Source organism: Piliocolobus tephrosceles, chromosome 1 (genome assembly GCF_002776525.5).
Source record: "Piliocolobus tephrosceles isolate RC106 chromosome 1, ASM277652v3, whole genome shotgun sequence".
In the NCBI taxonomy this organism is placed as follows: Eukaryota; Metazoa; Chordata; class Mammalia; order Primates; family Cercopithecidae; genus Piliocolobus; species Piliocolobus tephrosceles.
The window spans coordinates 191,062,564-191,082,614 of NC_045434.1; the positions used below are offsets into that span (position 1 = coordinate 191,062,564).

Consider the following 20,051-nt stretch of genomic DNA (forward strand, 5'->3'; position numbering starts at 1 on the left):
CTCCATCCTTTTCCAGGGCGACAACAGCGAGGGAGATCCTGGCTGCGTTGGGAGCCCAGGCCTGCCTGGTCCTCCGGGATTGCCAGGCCAGAGAGGAGAAGAGGTAAGACCAGGGATGAGGCTTCATCCTTAAGGGGGCTGGGGCCCTATCTGCCTTTGAGACCTTCTGGGGGCCTCCGAGGCCTCACGTGACTGATGCCCTTTACCACTCTGGGCTCATCTGCTCTCCTGGCACATGGCTCCTCTGGAATACACAGGACCCAGGGTAGGATGCACTCTTCCTTCCCAGTGCCCAGCTGTGTCCTCTGCCTGCAACACCCTTTGGGGCTCCCTCCTGCACTCCTTCAGCTCTGCTCAAGTGTCTCCTTCTCAGACTTCCCCTGACCACCCTCTTTAAAATTGAACACCACACCAACCCCAGAGCCTCCAGTCCCCTTGGCCTGAATCACACTAATCACCCTCCAGCATCCTGCCTATTTACTTCATTCAGGAACATTCCACAGGTATCAACTCAACACCAACTATGTGCCAGCTCCTGTTCTATTTGTTAGTGTCCATGTCTCCCCTAGAATGTAACTGCTTTGAGGCAGGGGTTTTTATTTATTTTGTTTATGCTGTGATCCTAGCCCCTGGATTAATGCCTGGTACATAATAGTTGCTCAATAAATGTTTGTAGGATGACTGAATGAGTCAAATGAAAGATTGTTCTGCTTGGACAACAGCTGCCCTCTGTTGACCTTGGCCCTGGCAAGCTGGGAGGAAAGCTGCTGGAACCCCGGGGGCTCTATGGGGCCTGGGCCTCTTCATCCATTTCCCTTGGCTTCCTTTGCAGGGTCCGCCTGGCATGAGGGGCTCCCCGGGTCCTCCAGGCCCTATTGTAAGTATCTGTGGTGCCCTGGCCTGCTTGAGAGGCTCTCAAAGGGGTCGTTACACTCAGACACCATCCCATGGCCTTGTCCCCAAAAGGCTGGGCAAGGCAGGAGGAGGGAACTTCCACTGCCCTCCCCGTCCCTCTGCAGAGCATGTGCAGGAACTGTGCTCTCCTACCACCAAATGCCCTGGAACCACCCTGCTCTGCCCACTGCCTATGGTCCTGCTTAGGGGAGGTCCTCAGAGGCATGTCTTTGCTTCCCTGTCCCCACCCCCTGCTGCGCTTTCCACAGTGGCCCCAGGCTGCCCTCAGCAGGGGGCCTAGGCTTCAGGCTCACAGCCTCCCAGCCAGGGAAGCATGCGGCATGTCGGCCAGACCTCTCCATGCCCCTGTGATGCCAGTCCCCACAAGGGCTCGGGGCTAAGACGGAGCTGTCCTCCATTGCTCTGTAGGGCCATCTCTAGGGTAAATCTACAAAAACCAGACCAGGGCATCTATTCTGGAGTCCTCTGTGATGTTGACGTGGCAGGAAAATAGAAGTGACTAGGAAAGATTGAAAGAACTGAAAATGCTTTCTTTGGAGAAGAAAATGGCTGGTGGGAGCTGTCTTAGAGCCAGGGAGCCCCCACTCGGGGGACAGTTGGAGGTCGAGTGGCAGGCATGGTGGGCAAGGCTGAAAGAAATGGGCTTCTGCTGCAACCGGGTCTTCAGTTAGACTCCGGAAGACTCAGGAAGCACTGTGACTCTGGAGCCGTTCCGCATCTCTGTCAACGGAGGAGCCATTCTTCCCAGAGCCGAGGGAGGAACAGTTGTCTTTTGAGCCAAGACTTTCAAGGAGTCTCTTTTCTAGCTGCCTTGAAAATACTCCCATGACCTCCTCTCCCCATGACCCCCAAGCCCCAGACTGTGCACTCCAGGCTGTCCCAGGGTTACTGTGCCTACGAGATGTGACCTGCCTGTTTCTCCCACCAGGGCCCCCCAGGTTTTCCTGGTGCTGTTGGCTCCCCCGGATTGCCTGTAAGAACCTAGCGCTGCTCGACCTCCCCTCCCCCCGTCAGCCAGGTCTCTGTGGCTTTTGCTTGTCTCCCTCCTGTCGTGCCTTCACCTCGGTCCTCCGTGTTTGTTGTCCCCCTTCAGGCACGGTAGCTAACGACACGGGTTCTCTGAGGTCCCGGCAGCTTGGACATCCTCCCAGTCTCTGACTCCTTTCCATTTTCTCCTCTCCCTCCTCTCCTGCATTATTTTTCTCCTCTTCTCTCTCTTACCACGTTCTGTCTTCCTTCTCCATTTCTCCCACCATCCTGCAGCACTCCCGCAAGTCCTCCTGAGCTTGTGAACCTCCCTCTTAAGCTGGTGCCTCTAGGGGGCCCCTCCATTCCTGCCTTCTCACTCTGCCTCCTGCTTCTCACCACCTTCGGTGTTGCCTGAAGATTTGCTGAAAGTAGTTCTTGGGACCCTGCCAGGCACCTGGCTCAGAGCCCAGCAGAGATGCCAAAGCTTTAGGGCTTCACATTGCAGGCTGGCACAGGTTTGCTGCCCTGCTGCTTGGCAGGGCTGTCCAGAGGCACCCAGGGATTTAAAGGCAGCCCTTCCTGCACCTTTTCCATCGTCCTAGAGGAAACTCTCAGCTGCCTTCTCTTCCCTTCCTCTTCCTTGGCTCCAGTCCCAGTCTGCTCCAAGGCAGGGCATGTGATACCAGCCAGTTGGGTTTCTGGGTGTCGTGTGGCCCTGCCCCTCTGTGCCCGGCACCTTGGCCGGCTACTTCTGCCAGGTGTCGTTAATTGCTCTGCCTTCGTCATCGTCACAGGTGTGTTTACATCACCCCCAGCCTCACTGTTGCTCCCTCCTGGGTCACGGAAACTAACCTCCTGTTTGTCAGGTTGCGTGTTCCTGGGGCCTGGCTCCTCTCCTCCCAGGCCTGGTGATGGAGGCTCAGGGAGCAGGGCCCCTCCTCGTCACAGTTCCATCTGTCCCCACCTCCTCATCTGTGGCCGGGCCTTGTCTGTTTCTGCTTGCTTGGGTGAAGGGGCCATCTGTCCGTCTAGCCATCTGTCTTGTGTCGTGGAAAGGTTTGGGTGCCGTCTCTTGAGGGGATGAGGGAGAAGGGGGCACAAAAGATGCCCCTAATGGCACGGCACCCGCAAAGGCCGGGGTAAGGAATTAGGGGTGGGGGCTGTAGCTCTCGTGGAAAGTGACATGCCCTCTCACCCTACAAAGTGACAGGGACTGCTCTGGAGGCAGCCTTCCTGTGTCTCTCCCCTGCCTCCCTCCAAGAAAATGATTTTTGGCTTGGGGTGGGGGACTTGGACAGGTAAGTGTTGGGTGTCTGATGATGTGATACACTTTGGTGGCAGCATCCATCTGGGGTACCTCTCCTGATGGTTGCCCCTCAGAATGGGCACACGTCTGATCTGTCAGCTTCCTGAAGGTGTACCCCAGTCAGTTACCATGGCAGGGCATACCAGTGACGGGCAGCTGAGAGGTACCCTCCCAGAGTCACCCCCAACTGGAGGGCATATCTCTACAGTTATCTGTCTTGCAGAGTATCCTCCTGAAAGGCACCCATATGTGGGGGTTCACACCCCTACCACTCATCCTGCTGGAGCACACCCCTTATGGGTCACCTTGCTAGGGACACTAGGAGAGCCCCTTTGGCCTCCACATTTGCCTGGAGTGGGAACAGAAGGCAGTGGGGCAGGGGGAAGGAGTCAGGGGCTGGGTGGGGACAGCCCGCTCCTGCAGTTTCTCATGATTTTTCTCTCCAAGGGCCTTCAAGGAGAGCGAGGCCTCACAGGCCTGACTGGAGACAAGGGGGAGCCGGTAAGGGGAAGCCGGCAGGGGCTGGAAAGGGAGGAAGAGCTGGGGAGGCAGAGCTTGGGCTCCGAGGGGTGGCTACTGAGTGGAAGCTGGGAGGTGGACTCCTTATGACTCTCTGCCCTTCTGCCAGGATTCCCTCAGTGTGAGGTTTCCACACTCCCCCAGGAGCAAAGGAAGCCGATCTCCACGTGCCCTGACTCCCTGCCAGAAGCATGCATAGCCCCTGTCCTCCAACAGCGTCCCTGAGGGCTCCCCTCCCTCCCTCGGCCTTCATCACTCAGCATCCCTTCCCACCCCCTCCTCCCTGGTCCTCACGCCTGCTCTGGGATCCCTGTTCCGGCTCAGCTCTCAGGGTCTGGGCCAGGCTGGGGTTTGCATCCCCAGCCCAGGTCTGTGGTGGAGGTCACGACCAAGGGGACCTGGGGCTTGGGGAGATGGCCCAGTGTGCAGTGCTGGGGCAGGCTGGCACCTGCTAGATGGCAGCCCCAGAGGTTTTAGCTTTGGCTACCCTCTTACCCAGCGAGGGGAGAAGAGAAATGTTGGGGGGCTATCCATCATGTCTGCCTTTCTTTGTAGGGTCCTCCAGGGCAACCAGGTTATCCAGGTGCCATGGGCCCCCCAGGACTGCCTGTGAGTAAGGGGACCCTTGCTGGGGAGTGGGTGCTGGGTACCGGAGGCTTGGGCTGGTGGTCAGCATAGAGCCAGGCTGGGCAACCCTTGGCGGGCTCCCCATTCACGGGCATTTCAGCCTCTTCCTTTGCCTAAAGTCCATGCAGCCCCCTCTCCCCATTGTAGGCCCCCTTGGCAGCGTGACTTGGTCCCACCACTCTGCTCAGGCCTGACTCTCAGAACACTCTGCCAGGCCCAGACACGGCAAGAACTGAGATCTGCCTCCTGGGGGTGGGGGGTTTGGGAGATTGGAGAGACAGCTTAGAGGTGCCACCCCCACAGAAGCTGCTGGGTGGGTGTGTCCTCCTTTTCCAATGGGGGCTTGGGGGACATGGTGGCTGGTGGGAGGCATGGCAGCTTTGGAGCACCCAGCAGTCCTCCCAGTGCCATCCCCCCAGAACTGGTCTGGGTGCCAGCTGCAGTCTCTACTCCTCGCATTAGCGCCGTGACGGGCTAATTCTGCGGGGCTAATTCCACTGTCTCTTTGCCACTTGTCAGGGCATCAAGGGGGAACGTGGCTACACCGGGTCAGCGGGAGAGAAAGGAGAGCCGGTGAGTCCCAGCGCGGGGGCGGGTGCAGGGCTGCACGTGGAGCCGCACAGCCTCCGGCTAGAGACTTGGCAGCAGCCTGTGAAGGGGTGGACTGTGACCCCTGCTGCCCCCACCCCCGCCCCACCCCGGAGCCTGCAGCACAGGCTGGGCCCTGCGGAGGTGGAGGCTGTGAGGAGAATCCCTGCAGGGCTGCCAAGGGGCGGGGGCCAGGAGGCAGCTGCAGAAGCATTCCTCTGCCTCATGCAAAGGAGGACCTGGGACTATAGACCCCCAGTGGCCCCCAGGCTCCCCAGAACCACTGTCCAGAGCCAAGGCCTGCCAGGCCCCATGTTGAGCACAGGAGTTGGGCTGTGACCAGATGAGGACACTGGGGCCCCCAGAGTGACAAAGCTGAGACTCACCCAGGGTCGGGTCCCGAAGCTAGTGAGTGAGTCAGTGGTGGAACCTGGACTTGAACCCATGTCTATCTGGTGAGAAACCTCACAAACCTCAGACCTAGGATCAGTCAAACTGGGACTACAGCCTTACAGAGTCACCAATTTCAGTGAGGCCCCCGTAGAATTCAGCAAACCCCATCAGGCATTTACTCAGTAACAGATATTTCTCAGGGGCCTGCGGGGTGCCGGGCTCCCCTCTGAGGATGTCTCCGTGAACAGAGCAGGCAGTTGCCCTCTTGCCCTGCCATGGGGGAGGCAGCTGCCAGATGAATAAACAAGTGCCTAGGAACGATGAGGGCTGGGACTCCTGGAGGAAGTGGGATGGGGGCAGGGGCTGGAGAGGTGTTTGGGCGCCATCGAAGCAGAGGGGCAGGAAGGCCTCTCTGAGCAGGTGGCATTTGAGCTTAGAGCTGACTAGCAGGAGGGAGGGATCCCTGTAGCTGTCTGTACTGGGGAATTCCAGAGGGAGAGGCTGGGCGGGGCACTGCAGGAACAGCTTCCAGCCATCACATGATTTGGCAAGAGTTCAGGGGACCTAGAACGGGGAGAAGGGGGCATTCTAGGTAGGAGGGAAAGCTGTGCCGAGGGTGCAAAGGCCTGGGGGTGGGAGGATATAGAGTGTGTCAGAGAACAGCAGTCTGACTGAGCAAGGCGGAAGATGAGAAGGAGAGAGGCAGGAGAAGTGGGAAAGGGTGGCTGGTGCCAGATCACAGGCTGCCTCAAAGATCAGCGTTGTTGGAAAGTGTGCGCCCCACTCAGAGGCAGTGGAGCCACACAAGGTGTTTGAGCAAGAGAGTGACATAATCAGAGCTGTGCCGGAGGAGAAGAGGGCAGCCATTTGCTGGCTGACTTGGAGTGAACCAGGAGGTGGCAGGACAAGTTAGGAGGCTGGTTCAGCAGCTCAGGCAAGAGCAGGAAAGCCTGAGCAGACCAGGCAGAGGGGGCCTGTCAGCTCAGGGGCCTCCCAGCATGTGCTGTCTCTGTTCTGGGCAGTCCCCTGTCACATCCCCCTACCTCATCCTTCACCTCCCCAGGAGGAGTGACTGATTCTGTTCCTTTGTGTCCTCAGGGCCCCCCAGGATCTGAAGGCCTCCCAGGCCCCCCAGGCCCAGCGGTGAGTGAAGGAGGGCACGGGGAGACGTGGTCCTGGTCTTGTCCTGGGATCTGAGGGCAGGAAGATTAGGTTTCGGCTGCATTGTTCTCTGTGGGTGACAGGGTCCCAGAGGAGAGCGAGGACCCCAAGGGAACTCGGGTGAGAAGGGCGACCAGGTGAGTGACGACTGGGACCCGGCTGCAGGGAGGCAGAGAAGGGGCTGGGTCCCTGATGATCACCAGCTCTAGTCTCCCCACCCTACCTGTCCTTGGCTTGTGACCTACCTCATGCCCAGAGCCTTACCTGCCAGCCATGGTGGGCAGAGGGGAGAGCAACGCCCGTGGGTTTGAGGGTGCCCCACCTGTCACTCTTTCCTCCTGGGCAGCCAGGCAGGAGAGAGGGGGTGGCACAGTACGCTGTCGCTTGCTTCTCGCCCTAGGGATTTCAAGGCCAGCCAGGCTTTCCGGGCCCACCGGTGAGTGAAGAAGACACAAAGCCGGCTCTGTCTGATGTGGTCTCAGCGGGAGGGGCAGGCCTGACCAGGCCAGGCTAGGGGAGGATGGTCCTGGGGAGAAGAGGGGAGAGGCAGGGGAGAACGGCCTGGGTGGCCAGGCCTGATTCCAGGAACCAGGACCTGGAGAGCCCAGCCTCTTGGGTGGGCCCCAGCCCGGCAGGCCAGGCAGATGTAATGCTCCCGGTGGGGGTGCTTCTAGGAAGTCAAAATGAATTGCATTAACAACAGTGCATCACACACAGGAAGAAGAAGAAAGGGGAGCTCCCCCTCCAGCCCCACTTTCATTCCTGCCTGCCCCTTTGTTGATACAGGGTCCCCCTGGATTCCCAGGCAAAGTTGGAGCACCTGGCCCACCTGGCCCTCAAGCAGAGAAGGTGAGCAGGACCCCAGGTTGGCCAAAGTCACAGATCTGAGCCATGCAGCTCCCATGCCCTTGTCCCACCCCTAGCATCGGGCTTTCAGGAAATTCCAAGACTGACCCAGTTGCATCAAGGCTGGGAAAAGAGGCCTCCAGGATGGGCCAAGTGACTACTGGAGGCTGACGGGGCCTGCAGCGGACCAGTGGGCTCCTCAGGATGTCTGCTTGGCCCAGGCTGCCTGTGGCCACCGTTCAGCCCAGGCCCTTGTCTGCTGGGATGGGGGGGAAGACAGGGAGGTAGGTGGGGAGGAGGTGGGGGTCTGATGGAGGACTAGAATGTGACAGGCAGCCCAGGCCACCTTCGTCTCCTGGGCGGGAGGACGAGCAAGGAGCTGAGTGAAGGGGAAGCACGTCCTGAAGGAGGACACCAACGTGGAAGGGGAATGGGCTCCTCCTGGGTAGCCATGCTCCAGTTGTCCCCAAGGGCCCAGAGAGGGCAGGGGTGGCCTGTGTCCTGCCTGGTGGCAAGGATTGGGGGAGCAGCAGTTGGGGGAGCTCCTATGCCGGCTGCTCTTGACTTTGGCTTGATAAATGCTGGAGACATGGCTCTGCCTTGGTTTGGGGCTGACGTCCCTGTCTCGGCCCAACCTCTGGGCTCCCTAGATGTGCTGAGTGAGTGGTATAAGAAGCCCCAAGATTGACTTCTGAGCTGGGGGTCAGGGGGATCTGGGTCCAGAGGGATAGGTAGCAGCCTACAGCCTTGTGGAGATCCTCTTTCCCCTGAGAGCACACGCATGAACGTCTCACTGTGCAGGTGAGGAAACTGATGCCCATAAGGCTTGGGGCAGCCCAGAGGCACACAGTGGTGTTAGCAACAGAGCTGAGACTTCCTTCCCAGCTCCAGGAGGACCTGGGACCCTCACTACCTCCCCAGAGCCCATGCTGATCAGCCATGGTTGGGACAGTGGTGGTTGCTAGCTCTCTTCACTTCCCTTCCCTGCAGAGGACCTGAGTGGCAGTCCCTGCTCTCCTTAGGCTGGTCATTGCAGAGAATCCCAAACCTCTGGCCAGTGGTTCTTCACCCCAACTCCCAGTGGGGGCTAACATTGGTTGGGGCTGTGCTGACCCCTCCTGGTGGCTGGTGGCATTGCAATGCCCCCCAAGTTCTTTTTCCCCTTTGCTGAGTCTCTCTAGCGGGATCCCTTCCCTTGACCACCCTACAGCCACTGATCCAGGGCAGCCACCCTCTCCACAATGGGAGAATGCAGCAGCCTTCCCTGCTATGCTGCTTGCCTCCCCCTGCCTTTTCTGGTAAACTCTAATCCATGTATCAGTTCTCCTCACTCTTCTGCTTTGAACCTTCAATGGCTCCCCAGTGCCTGTAGCAGAGGTTTTTAGACTTTATTTTGTAGTCCCAGAGCCTTTTTATCACATAAAAGCAAATGTAAAAACCTCAATCTACAAAACAAACACAAGTGGAGTTCCCTGGCTGAGACAACGGTGGGGGTCCTGGAGTCCCCCTCTTCAGTCCCCACTTCATGACCCCAGCTTCGAGACTCCCCCAGGAGCCCCAGCACTCTGAGAAGTACAGCTTAAAAACCACTGACTGTTTGATAAAGTTTAGCACAGCGTTCAGGGCCCCCACTCATTAAGGTGACTCTTCCAGCCTCTTCTGCCTGCTGGCCCATCCCACAGACTCCCCCAGACACCCTGGCCAGGCCAGGCACGTGACCACTTGCAGATCTTTATCCTTCTCTTAGGTTCCCTTTGGCATGTGCTTTTCTCCTCCACCTGCCCAATCCCAGAGTCTAGCATCTGGTGACACTTCTGTGACACCTTCCCTGATCCCCAGCCAGAGGGAACTGCTCCCCGTTCTGGGCTCCCTCAGCTCCTTTCCACACAGAACACATGGACTGTTGTATTGCCCCTGGTTGAGTTGGGCCATGACCCTCACTGGACTGTGAGCTCCTCAAGGACAGGGGCACCCACTTTTTCATCTTGGGGGATCAGAGCCCACATGGCACTGGGTGCGCTGTTGACGCCTTTGTGCAGCCCTGGCCCATGTCTACTGGGATGCGGGGGAAAGGCAGGGAGGTAGGTGGGGAGGAGGCAGGGGGTCTGATGGAGGAGTAGAATGCAACAGGCAACATTCGCAGAGGATTGAAGCTGTGCTTTCAGTTCAGCACATGCTACTGAGCCCCTGCCATGCCAGCCCCTGGGTCAGCACTGGAGAAGATGCCCTGTCCCTTCCTCATGGGGCAGCAAGGCAAGGGGATGCTTTGCAGATGAAGGCAGATCCTCCTGGGGAGGCAATGAGTGGCACATATGCAGTTAGACAGGGACAGACTGGGCCCAGAAACCAGCTGTCCTGATTCCAGCAGTCACCAGGACCCTTGACCCAGGGCCTGGTCTCCACACGGGGGGCAAAGCCCTGATGACTTTATCGGTTGTGGGGGGCTGGTTTCCAGGGCAGCGAAGGGATTCGAGGCCCATCAGGCATGCCTGGTTCCCCTGGGCCACCGGGACCTCCTGGGATTCAGGTGAGTGTGTGCCCTTTTAGCGTGGCAGGTGTGTGGGGTGTGTGTGCGCATGTGTGTGGTGCACGTGTGTGTGTGCTGGGATGGGAGTCGGGAGGGGTGGAGAGAACTGAGGGGCTGGGCCAGGTCTCCCACCTCCTAGGACTCCTGCACCAGCATGCAGAAATGCCTCTTTCCTGTTTCCAGGGCCCCGCCGGTCTGGATGGTCTGGATGGGAAGGACGGCAAGCCTGGCTTGAGGGTGAGATGATGGGCCGGGAGGGCAGGCATCCCTTCCCCTCCTTTTTGCCGGGGGAGCCAAAGTCAAGGTAACCTTGATGGAAAGAACCAAAGTATCCCCATCTTTGTCAGGAGGCACCCATGCCCTCCCTTGGTCTGTCTTTCTCTGCACTCCAGCTCCCTGATGGCATCACAGCCCCTTGGCTTCCCAGTTCTCCTAGTGGCCTTAAGCAGGTTAGGCGAGCTAGGTCTCACCAAAGGCAGGATGGTGAAGGCACTATGTATGCAGAAACTCAAGACAGCTGAGGAAACCAGGCTGGGCTTCAGGAAGAATCAGGGTGTGGACATGGAAGGACTTGAGCAAGCCCTGGCTCCTTGGGTTTTGCTGGGGAATCTGAAAGGGCTGGGGCCATGGGACAGGGTAGAACATCAAAGTCAGCCCCCTTATATATCCCAAAGAAGGAAAGCTAAGGCCCGGAGAGGGGCAGGAAGTCACTGAGGATCCACAGCCAGTCAGAGGCTGAGCCAGGTTTGGATTCTTCCCTCCATCCTGGGATAGCTGAGGAGGGCTTGAGAGAGGGGAGGACAGTGATATGAGTTGGATACAAGCTGAGCAAAACTCTTGTCTCAATCCTCCTCGTCTCTTTCCCTAGGGGGACCCTGGTCCTGCTGGCCCCCCTGGACTCATGGGACCACCGGTAAGTTGAGCTAGAGGAAGGAGTTGGAAGCTGCGAAGTTGCAGCTTCTGCCTGGGTGGTTGCAACAGCTCAAATCCAGATCTTCCGTGGACCATGTTATGACTTTGGATTGGTTTGAACTGAGGAAGGAGGAGTGGGAAGAGGCCCCCAGCTGACATGAGGGACATGAGAACTCCCTGCCTTTTCTTTCAGGGCTTTAAGGGGAAAACAGGACATCCTGGCCTCCCAGGACCTAAGGTAAGGGCTGGTGACCTCTGCCAAGCAGGTTGTGTCTGCTTTCCTGAAGGCCTGCCCCCAGGTGGACATGGCAGCCTATCCTGGGCAGACAGGCCATCCCAGCGTCAGCCTCCTGGGGCCACCGGTGCCTGGCAGCAGACTGGGTCAGGGTTTCTCTGTCTACCAGCTGGAGGGCATCAGAGGGCTTCTGGCCAAAGCTGGGGCAGGTGGCAGGGCCCCTCTGATGTGAGGTTGACTTAGGGTAGGGATGTCAAGCGAAGGTCTGGTGAGCTCCAGCTGCTCCTCTCTCTTCTAGGGTGACTGTGGCAAACCAGGTCCCCCTGGCAGCACTGGCCGGCCTGGCGCAGAGGTGAGGACCAGGGATCCACACTGCTGCCTTCAGTTTGCCTTTGGACTCTGAGGAGTCTGGGATGCAGCTGCTTCTTCCTGCTCACTGGCAAATCGGCTGCTTTCTGTCCTCAGCCTTCTGGGAGGGGTGTCACCCAACACTGCATGTCTTGAACTTTCTCCCTCCTCTTAAGGGTTGTAACTGGTTCTGCTCCCTGGAGGTTGCTGGGTCACCAACCTAAAAAGGCAGGGCCTGGCCTGCTCAGGCTGAGGGTCCACCTTCTCTACCTAACTCTCTGGGAGACTTGGGTCTGGAGGCTGGGAATTGGCCTGGCTCCTTTGGCCACTGGCGTTACCACCTATTCTGCCCAGCCCCCTCCCACCCGACAGCCACATGGTGCAAGCCAGTCAGTTTCAGTGTCATTTTTTCCTTTTTCTGGCTCCTGCAGGGTGAACCTGGTGCCATGGGACCCCAGGGAAGACCTGGTCCCCCCGGCCATGTTGTGAGTTGAACCACTTTTGTCTCTGTCTCCATAAGAATTAGCATTTTGGCGGGGTGGGTAGTGGCGCGTAGGCTGTCATGACCTGAGAGAACTTGCCATAGGGACTGCCCCAGCCACGGGAGCTAGACGGGGCCACTGGGGCCACTCTTTCTGTGGTTTCCAGGCTTTTTGTTATTTTCTTATTTTCTGGGCACATTCAAGTTCACTTACCAGATGAAGGTCATTCAGTCAACAAATAATCGTGGAGCCCCTGTGCCCTGCTAGGCTCGGGGGACTTGCTGATGAGCTGGATTGGGGCCGGGGAGACAGAGTGACAGAAAGAGAGGAACCAGGGGTGACTTCTGCCTTTGGCTTGGGCAACTGGGTAAAGAGGTGGTGTGTTTCCCAAGATGAGGTGACTTGGAGAGGACATTTATCAAGCAATAATGAATTTCCTGTCTACTTTACTCATCACTAACATAGACGACTGCCAGGCAGTGCCTTTGATCAGTGTGACGGCACTGAGCTGATGGGACTCCAGAGAAAAGCGAAGATACTAGCATTTTGTTGCAGCCCTGTTGTGGCTGGCTGCATAATAATTTCCAGGAGGCTCTTGGAAATGTTAAAAATAGTTCACGATCAAAAAAAAAAGAACTCTCAGGCCCCCGTCACTATTTTTATGCATCTCAAGGGGTCCAGAGGCCCTGGATTGGGAACGCCATATTGAGCCTGGTTCCCCCTCACATTGCAGATGACAGGGGGAGGCGCACTCAGAAGCGTGGCCCTGTTGGAGACTCAGTGGGGCTGGGGCCAAGGGGGTGCAGGGTTCCGCCTCTCACTTCTGTCCGTCTGGCCCCGTCGTCTTGCGATGTGGCAGTCTCTGCGCTGGACACTTCCACCCCAGGAGACTGGAGATGAATAGAACACAGGCTATGGCCTCTGGAACGTTCCCCCTGGGGGTGTGGAGGGAAACGCGCTGAGAGAGACCCAAGTGCCCGGGGGGTTCAGAGAAGTTGTCACTCTGACCAGGGAGGTGACCTTTTGCACCGCAGAGGCATGGATGTAGGCATCAGAGCTAGAGGAGGGCATTTTAGATGCCACCCTAGTGCAGCAGCCAGGTCTATCTGGGTGTTGGAGTCCTGTGCACCCCAGTGTTGGCCAGCGAGTGTTGGCTCCTTGTCACTGTGGATGGTGGGGTCAGTGCCAAGCCCCTGCCCCTCACCCCCTGCTACACAGACCCCCAGCTCCTGGTCTTCCCTTCTCCATAGACCAGCAGGAAGTGGGCTGCCCTTAGGGAAGCAGGGGTCTCAGTAGCCACCTAGGCCAGGGAGTAACTCCCCCAGGCCCTTCTCCACTGCACTTGGCCTCTGGCCATGGCTTTCAGATCATCTCCCTCAGCACAGCCCCAGATGCTCCACTCAGCCTGCGTCGGAGGGAGGGTCCTGTGTGCCCAGGACCCCCAGGCCTCAGCTCTGGGCGCAAATCTTGTCAGAAGCTCAAGTGCAAGACCAGAGCGAAGGAAGGTTTCCAGAGGAAATGGAGCTGCTGAAGTTTACAGCTTGCTCCTGCTGTCAGGCCCTGTGCCTCCCAGGGGTCTTACTGTTAGAACCTGTTTCTATCCCACTGACTCATCTCTCTTTAGGGGCCACCAGGGCCTCCAGGCCAGCCAGGACCAGCTGGGATCTCTGCAGTGGTGAGTAACACACTCCGCTCCTTCCTCCCTCCCAGGAGTTTTGCCCTGCTTGGCTGTGGGCGCCATTCAGAGCAAGCTGTGGGGATGCAGAACAGTTTGTCTCATCCCCTACTTCCCTGGCGTCAGCCTCTTCTGCCTCCAAAGATCTCGCCTTCCAGGATGTGGTAGAGGGCTTTGGAGAGGGCTGGAGGTCATCTCAGAGTCCTGTTGCAAGTTCAGGCAGTGCCACCTCTCCCTGTAGTCCCTGGCACAGGATGGGGTGTCTGTCTCTGTCTACATGGGGGGTCCATTTTGCCTGCTTCCCTCCCCTCTCACTGTCCCCCTTCCTATTCTCTAGGGTCTGAAAGGAGACCGAGGAGCCACCGGAGAAAGGGGCCTTGCAGGCCTCCCAGGCCAGCCCGGCCCCCCTGGACACCCTGGCCCCCCGGTAAGATCCCACATCCTACAGCACAGCCCAGGGGGAAAGAGTCAGTTGGCTTAAGGCCCGTTGAGCACAGCAGAATATATCTGGGGTCTCCAAGGAAGGAGGGGCTGTCAGCATGGCAGGATGGCAGCGTGGTGCTCAGGCCTGAGGATCATGCTGAGTTTGGAAGGACAGGCCCTGCAAGGCAGTGTTGTGCCAGGCTGCACACGAGGTCACTGCCTGTGACGGTGCCACAGCATCAACCTTCTGCAGACCCCTCAGCTATGCATCCCTGTTCTGCCCCTGCCCTTTCCCCGGGGGAGCTTGTCAGTAACCACAGAAAATCTTGCTAAATGTCAGGAAGCAGAAATGCAGTGCTGTTACTGTAACTTCCCGAGGTCCTTGGAAACCAGGACTTGGTCTCCGCTCATGTTTAACACTAAAACGCTGATATATCGGTCATCAATGTGTGCCGAATGGTGGATTAAGTGCTTGCTGTGCATTTTGTCTTAATCTGTGCTACAGCCCCATTTAGTGGATCTGATTGTCCCTGTTTTACAGATGAGGAAACGGGGGCTCTGCAAGGTTAGGCAGGTTGCTCGGAGTCACATAGCTAGTGAGTGGAAGAGCTCTGACTTGACCCCAGCCTGCCTGATTCCAGAACTTGGTCCTTAGCCACTCTGAAAATCTACCTCTTTTAAAAGTTCCAGACAGGTGAACCCCATCAGGTGCAACTGATTGCCAGGGTCAGGGATGAAGTCTCCTGGGAGAGCAGAGGCAGGGACCCAGGTCTCCTGGGACCCATCAGGATGCTTTCCATCAACACAGACTTTTTCTGGGGGGCAGCAGCAGTGACGGTGGGGCTGGTGGCCTGGGCTGGGGTGTTTGACTCCAGTTAGCCCATCTGCCAGGAGGGCCCAGTCTCACCACGCCTATTCGCCCTGATTCCTGCCAAGGACCCTGCTTCCCTTTTTGCAGGCTCAGGAGCCTCCATGGTCCCCGGATGAATCTCCCACTTACCTAGCAATCAGAGTCCTCTTCCCCAGCAGCCATCAGAAGGGGGCTGGCCAAAGGAGGCAGCCTTGCTGGTCTCGGGGAGGGGGCCGGCTCAGGCTGCTCATGTGTTCGTTCAGCAAACGTTTAACATAGATTCAGAGCCAGGGAGTGTGTAAGGTGCCAGGATCCAAGCACACAGCAAGGCAGGCACGGTCTGTTCTTCCCTTGTAAAGCTCTTGTAGATGGGGGCTGGGAGCTGTTGGGGCTCTGGGATCAGGCTGGAGTAGGGGGTGGGGGTCTGAGTTTCCATGGCCCAGAGTGTCGGAGGGTGAGGGTTGGAGGATCATGGCCTCTGGGTGGAACAGGGGGCTGGGCATGCCCTGTGTACACGGAGAGGCATCTGACACCAAACTGGGATGGAGCTCATCACGTCTCCATTGCTCTCTACTCCCCAGGGCGAACCTGGTACGGATGGTGCAGCTGGCAAAGAGGTACGGTTGTACTGGTCTTCTCTGTTTCCTTGGGGATGCTTCTCCCTCCTCACCTTGCCCTGACCCCTCTTCATTTATTCAGTAAACATTTCCTCTATGTACGGACTATCTCTGGACAGATATACAGGAAATTGTTAACCCTTGTGGTCCTGGGGAGAGGAATTAGAGACTTGAGGCCAAGGATGGAAGTGAGATTTGTTTTACCATTTTTTTTTTTTTTTTAACTCTGTACCTGGTCAAAAAGAAACAACAACAACAACAACAATAATAATGATAATAATGAATTTCAAACAAACATCTCCTGGGCACCAGGTCTTTCCAGGCCCCCCAGTATGCCACAGACTGGCCCTCTCATTCTGACTTCTTCTCGACTCTCTTCATCTGTGATGGGGGCCCAACCAACATGCTTAAACAAGGCCATGCTCCCGAAGACATTATTTTCCCTTCCAGCTGTCAGCCCCTCTGTGGACAGGGAGGCTGCAGTCCTTTCTCACACAGAGCCTGGTTGGACACACTTGGGGGCCTCGGGCTGTGGAAAAGGCCTCTTCACTGCTCCTCCCTCCCCAGGGAGCCTCAGAGATGCTGCCCAGACTTCACCTCTGACTTTTGCTTTCCTCTAGGGACCCCCTGGAAAGCAGGGATTCTATGGACCTCCTGGACCCAAGGTGAGTGGGCACTGGCTGGGTTTGAGAGGAGAAGCTCATGAGTGGATGAAGCCCAGCTCCAAGTTATGACTTTAGCCACAGAGAGGAGACACAGGAAGGCCAGTGGGCAGGGTAAAAAATTGCAGAACTTGGAGCAGCATAGTGTCTGAAAATTTCTCCTATGGGGTCATTACCCGGCCCCCCAGGTAGGTTTTTACTGGTTGTGAGGAAGGAAATCTCCAATTCATTTACACACTGATTGACTGATTCATTCATTCATTGTTTCCATTTCCCGAGTAGCCCCTTGTTCCTACTCACATTCCAGGCCCTTGTCCTGGCCTCAGGTAAACAGAGGTCCCTGAACAATAGGTGCTCACAATAGACCAGTCACACTTACACTAGGGATTGGCAAGTTTTCCAGAAGATGATGAGACATAGTGCTGTGGGATGAGAGGGAGGAGCACCTAACCCAGCCTGGGGAGTCGGAGAGGCTGTGGAGAGAACGGGAACGGGAGCTTCAGCTCTGGAGGGGTGCACTGGGTAAAGAGAGATGAGGAGAAAGGGATTTCAGGCCAGGAGGACCACAACGACATGGCAGAAGCAGAGAATTATCACCAGTGAGGTCTGGCGGGAGGTGGAGGGTGGGGAGAGGAGGCTGAGGAAGGAAAGATCAGGACCACATCATGAATGGCCTTGCATGCCCAGCCAACGAATGAGTGCTTTATCCTGAGGACATTTGGGAGCCATCAGAATTTCTAAGCAGGGAGTAAAGGGAGTAACACCAGGAGAACTCTTCTAGAAAGACCACTCTGGGGCAGTGAGGCGGAGTGACCTGTCAGGATGCTGTGGCCACAGTCTAGAGGGAGACACTGGGGGCCTGGTGGGAGGATGGAGAGAAAAGGGCAGATTGGTGAGACATCATGATGTAAATTTGACAGCACTAAGTATCTATCTTTGTAGGGTGATCCAGGAGCCGCAGGACAGAAGGGCCAGGCAGGAGAGAAGGGGAGAGCCGGCATGCCTGGTGGTCCTGGCAAGAGTGGTTCCATGGGGCCTGTTGGGCCACCAGGCCCTGCAGGAGAGAGAGGTCACCCTGGAGCTCCAGGGCCTTCAGGGAGCCCTGGCTTGCCTGGTGTGCCTGGCTCCATGGTAAGGGGGAAGGCTGGCAGCTGTGGGCACTGTCCCATAGAGCAGGCATGTGGGGTGGAGCACAGATCGTCTTCCAAGCTCCTGCTGACATTCCGTGGGAAAGAGCATGGCTCCCACAGAGGGCGGCTCTTAACTGTGTGCGGAAGGATGGGGAAGACAGGACCCTCACCCCAGAAAAATGCACTTAAGCACAAAATGTTTTGTACCATTTCTGGGTGGTTAGGACTTTGGATTAAGGACTTACGGAGGTTGCCGTGAGCTGAGATCGCGCCACTGCACTCCAGTCTGGGTGACAAAGTGAGACTCTGTCTCAAAAAAAAAAAAAAAAAAGAGAATCTGTGGGAGGCTCCTGGGACCTTTGCCTTCCTCCCCATCCTTTATTTCCATAGGGGAAAGTGCCAGGCTTGGAAGTATAATTGAGGCAGGTTTTCTTCTCTTTCTTCAGGGAGACATGGTGAATTATGATGAAATCAAGAGGTTCATCAGACAAGAGATCATTAAAATGTTTGATGGTAACTGGCAGCCAGCTGGGTGGCAGTGGGTGCTGCCTGCCCTTCCTGCGACTTCTCTGCCCTGCTTTGGCCTCCTTTTCCTTAAAGCTCAATGTCCTCCTGCTCTCACCCTCCATACACTCACAGGCCTGGGGTTGACAGGCAGATGTTCAATTATCCTTCAGACCTTCCTTGTCACCTGCTCTGTTCAGAGATAAAATGATTCCTTCCCGTGTTCCCCGAGCCCCCACTTGAGCAAAGGAGACAGACAAGAAAATTGGTATCAAACGAGTCTGCCTGAAGTGAGCTCTAAATACAGGGGCGAGTGGCACTGGAAGATGGCTGGGGTGGTTTATTTGAAGTGTTTTTTTCTGTTCATTTGTTCATCCAACATTGATGTGCCAGGGACTGGGGGAAACATAGGCCCTGTCCTGAAGGGGCTGAACGTCTTGCTTGGGAAGCAGACCTTGAATGCCAAGCAAGGGATCCAGGCTTTATTCTGAAGCCAGCAGTGAACTAATGAGGGCTGTTGGAGCAGAGATGCCATAGTCAGATCTGTGCTTTGGAAGGATCTCCATGGGGAGCGATGTGGAGGCCAGGACGTGGGACCCCCCTTGGGAGACCGACTGCCATACTCCTTGCCCTGACATCCCTGTGAAGGAAGGCTGCTGTGGACTCCATGCTGGTGACCTATATGCGGCATCTGCAGTCATTCTGAGTCCCTGGGGGACCTTCTGACCTGTCCCTGCCCTTGTCCTTTTTTTACAGAGAGAATGGCTTACTACACCTCCAGGATGCAGTTCCCCATGGAGATGGCAGCGGCTCCGGGACGACCAGGGCCCCCAGGGAAGGATGGTGCTCCCGGCAGGCCAGGCGCTCCAGGGTCACCTGGGCTCCCTGGTCAGATTGGCAGAGAAGGACGGCAGGGCTTGCCAGGAATGAGAGGTAGCTCTGCCCTACAGTTTCCAAGGGACACATGTAGTTCTTTGGGGCAGGCCTAAGTAGTCCATGAGGTCTGTTGTGAATATGGGATATGTGTGTGTGTGTGTGTGTGTGTGTTTGTTTCAAGTAATCTGACTGGCTGCGTCATTTTTCTGCTCAGGGATAGGACTTGTTTTCTTTCTTTTGTTCCAGGACTGCCTGGTACCAAAGGTGAAAAGGGGGACATTGGTGTTGGCATTGCAGGAGAAAATGGTCTTCCCGGCCCCCCAGGTAGGAAATACCACCATTTGAGACCATGAATCCAGAGCAGCAGAGACCCCTTTTCTTTCTGTTTCTTCTATGACACAGCTGTGTCAAACTCCAAATAACGACAGGCCAGTCAACCACATTTATAGTAATGCCACTGTGTACAAGACACTCTGCCAGGGCCTGTGGGGATGTGGGGGCAGAAGACTCAGTGCCTGTTCTTAAGTCTTAAACTGGGCTAGCGTGACGCAGTAGGAGAGACCTGCATGGAGTTGGGGCCGAGGAACTTGAGTTCAAGTTCTACTCAGCACCTCACTGGCTGTACACCTTGAAGAGGCCATTGAAACCCTTTGGAAGTGCTCTCTAAGATGCATGCTTAGCTGTATAGCCTGAAGGAAAATGGCCAAAGCCTGATGACCTGGCTCTGAGACCCAGCATCACAACTTAGCAGAGGTGCAACCCCTCTGAGCCTGTATCCTCATCTACAAAATTAGAAAATAGGTTCTTTCTCAGGAAATTGTGCAGATTCAATGAATAATGCATCAAAAGCACTCAGCCCTGTGCCTGGCACATGGAAGTTCTAAATAAAACTTGCCAGCAGTATTGTTATTGTTGAATCAATGTGAGGATCAGACTAGGTCTTCATGAAAACATGTGGTAACTTGAGAAACAGTCATCAAATGTAAGTTATTATTTGATGCCATAATGGCTTTTTTTCCCCTTATGATCTGGGTCTTCTGATTTTCCCTCTGTGGCCCTTCCCTCCCTAGGTCCTCAAGGTCCTCCAGGCTATGGCAAGATGGGCGCAACAGGACCAATGGGCCAGCAAGGCATCCCTGGCATCCCTGGGCCCCCGGGTCCCATGGGCCAGCCAGGCAAGGCTGGCCACTGTAGCCCCTCTGACTGCTTTGGGGCCATGCCGATGGAGCAGCAGTACCCACCCATGAAAACCATGAAGGGGCCTTTTGGCTGAAATCCCCACCTGCCTTTGGATGAAGGACTCCGTTGGGAATAAACGGCCAAAGCTTATAGGACTCTGTGACAGGTTGTGAATGTTTTTGTTGTTGGTGTTATTTTTAATTGCTGTTAATATTTTTTAAATAATAAAGAAACAAAACTATCTGCCCTTTCCCTTCCAGTGGGTTCCTCCGGTGCTGCAGCCAGAGCTCCCTGTTGCCCTCCTTTT

At 56.4% G+C, this 20,051-nt stretch overlaps 1 protein-coding gene across 1 annotated transcript in view; it reads left to right on the plus strand.

Moving 5' to 3' along the window:
- COL16A1 (collagen type XVI alpha 1 chain) overlaps window positions 1-19,838 on the plus strand; it is a 49,415-nt gene extending 29,577 nt beyond the window's left edge. The window contains exons 46-70 of the mRNA XM_023219297.2: window positions 17-103; window positions 833-877; window positions 1,844-1,888; window positions 3,638-3,691; window positions 4,265-4,318; window positions 4,856-4,909; window positions 6,416-6,460; window positions 6,562-6,615; window positions 6,879-6,914; window positions 7,265-7,327; window positions 9,780-9,851; window positions 10,035-10,088; window positions 10,720-10,764; window positions 10,957-11,001; window positions 11,297-11,350; window positions 11,778-11,831; window positions 13,453-13,503; window positions 13,841-13,930; window positions 15,358-15,393; window positions 16,014-16,058; window positions 16,998-17,186; window positions 17,632-17,698; window positions 18,446-18,622; window positions 18,812-18,889; window positions 19,636-19,838. Coding sequence (XP_023075065.2) covers window positions 17-103; window positions 833-877; window positions 1,844-1,888; window positions 3,638-3,691; window positions 4,265-4,318; window positions 4,856-4,909; window positions 6,416-6,460; window positions 6,562-6,615; window positions 6,879-6,914; window positions 7,265-7,327; window positions 9,780-9,851; window positions 10,035-10,088; window positions 10,720-10,764; window positions 10,957-11,001; window positions 11,297-11,350; window positions 11,778-11,831; window positions 13,453-13,503; window positions 13,841-13,930; window positions 15,358-15,393; window positions 16,014-16,058; window positions 16,998-17,186; window positions 17,632-17,698; window positions 18,446-18,622; window positions 18,812-18,889; window positions 19,636-19,838 — 1,797 coding nt within the window. The remainder of the gene's footprint in view (window positions 1-16; window positions 104-832; window positions 878-1,843; window positions 1,889-3,637; window positions 3,692-4,264; window positions 4,319-4,855; window positions 4,910-6,415; window positions 6,461-6,561; window positions 6,616-6,878; window positions 6,915-7,264; window positions 7,328-9,779; window positions 9,852-10,034; window positions 10,089-10,719; window positions 10,765-10,956; window positions 11,002-11,296; window positions 11,351-11,777; window positions 11,832-13,452; window positions 13,504-13,840; window positions 13,931-15,357; window positions 15,394-16,013; window positions 16,059-16,997; window positions 17,187-17,631; window positions 17,699-18,445; window positions 18,623-18,811; window positions 18,890-19,635) is intronic.
- Window positions 19,839-20,051: the final 213 nt, after the last annotated feature.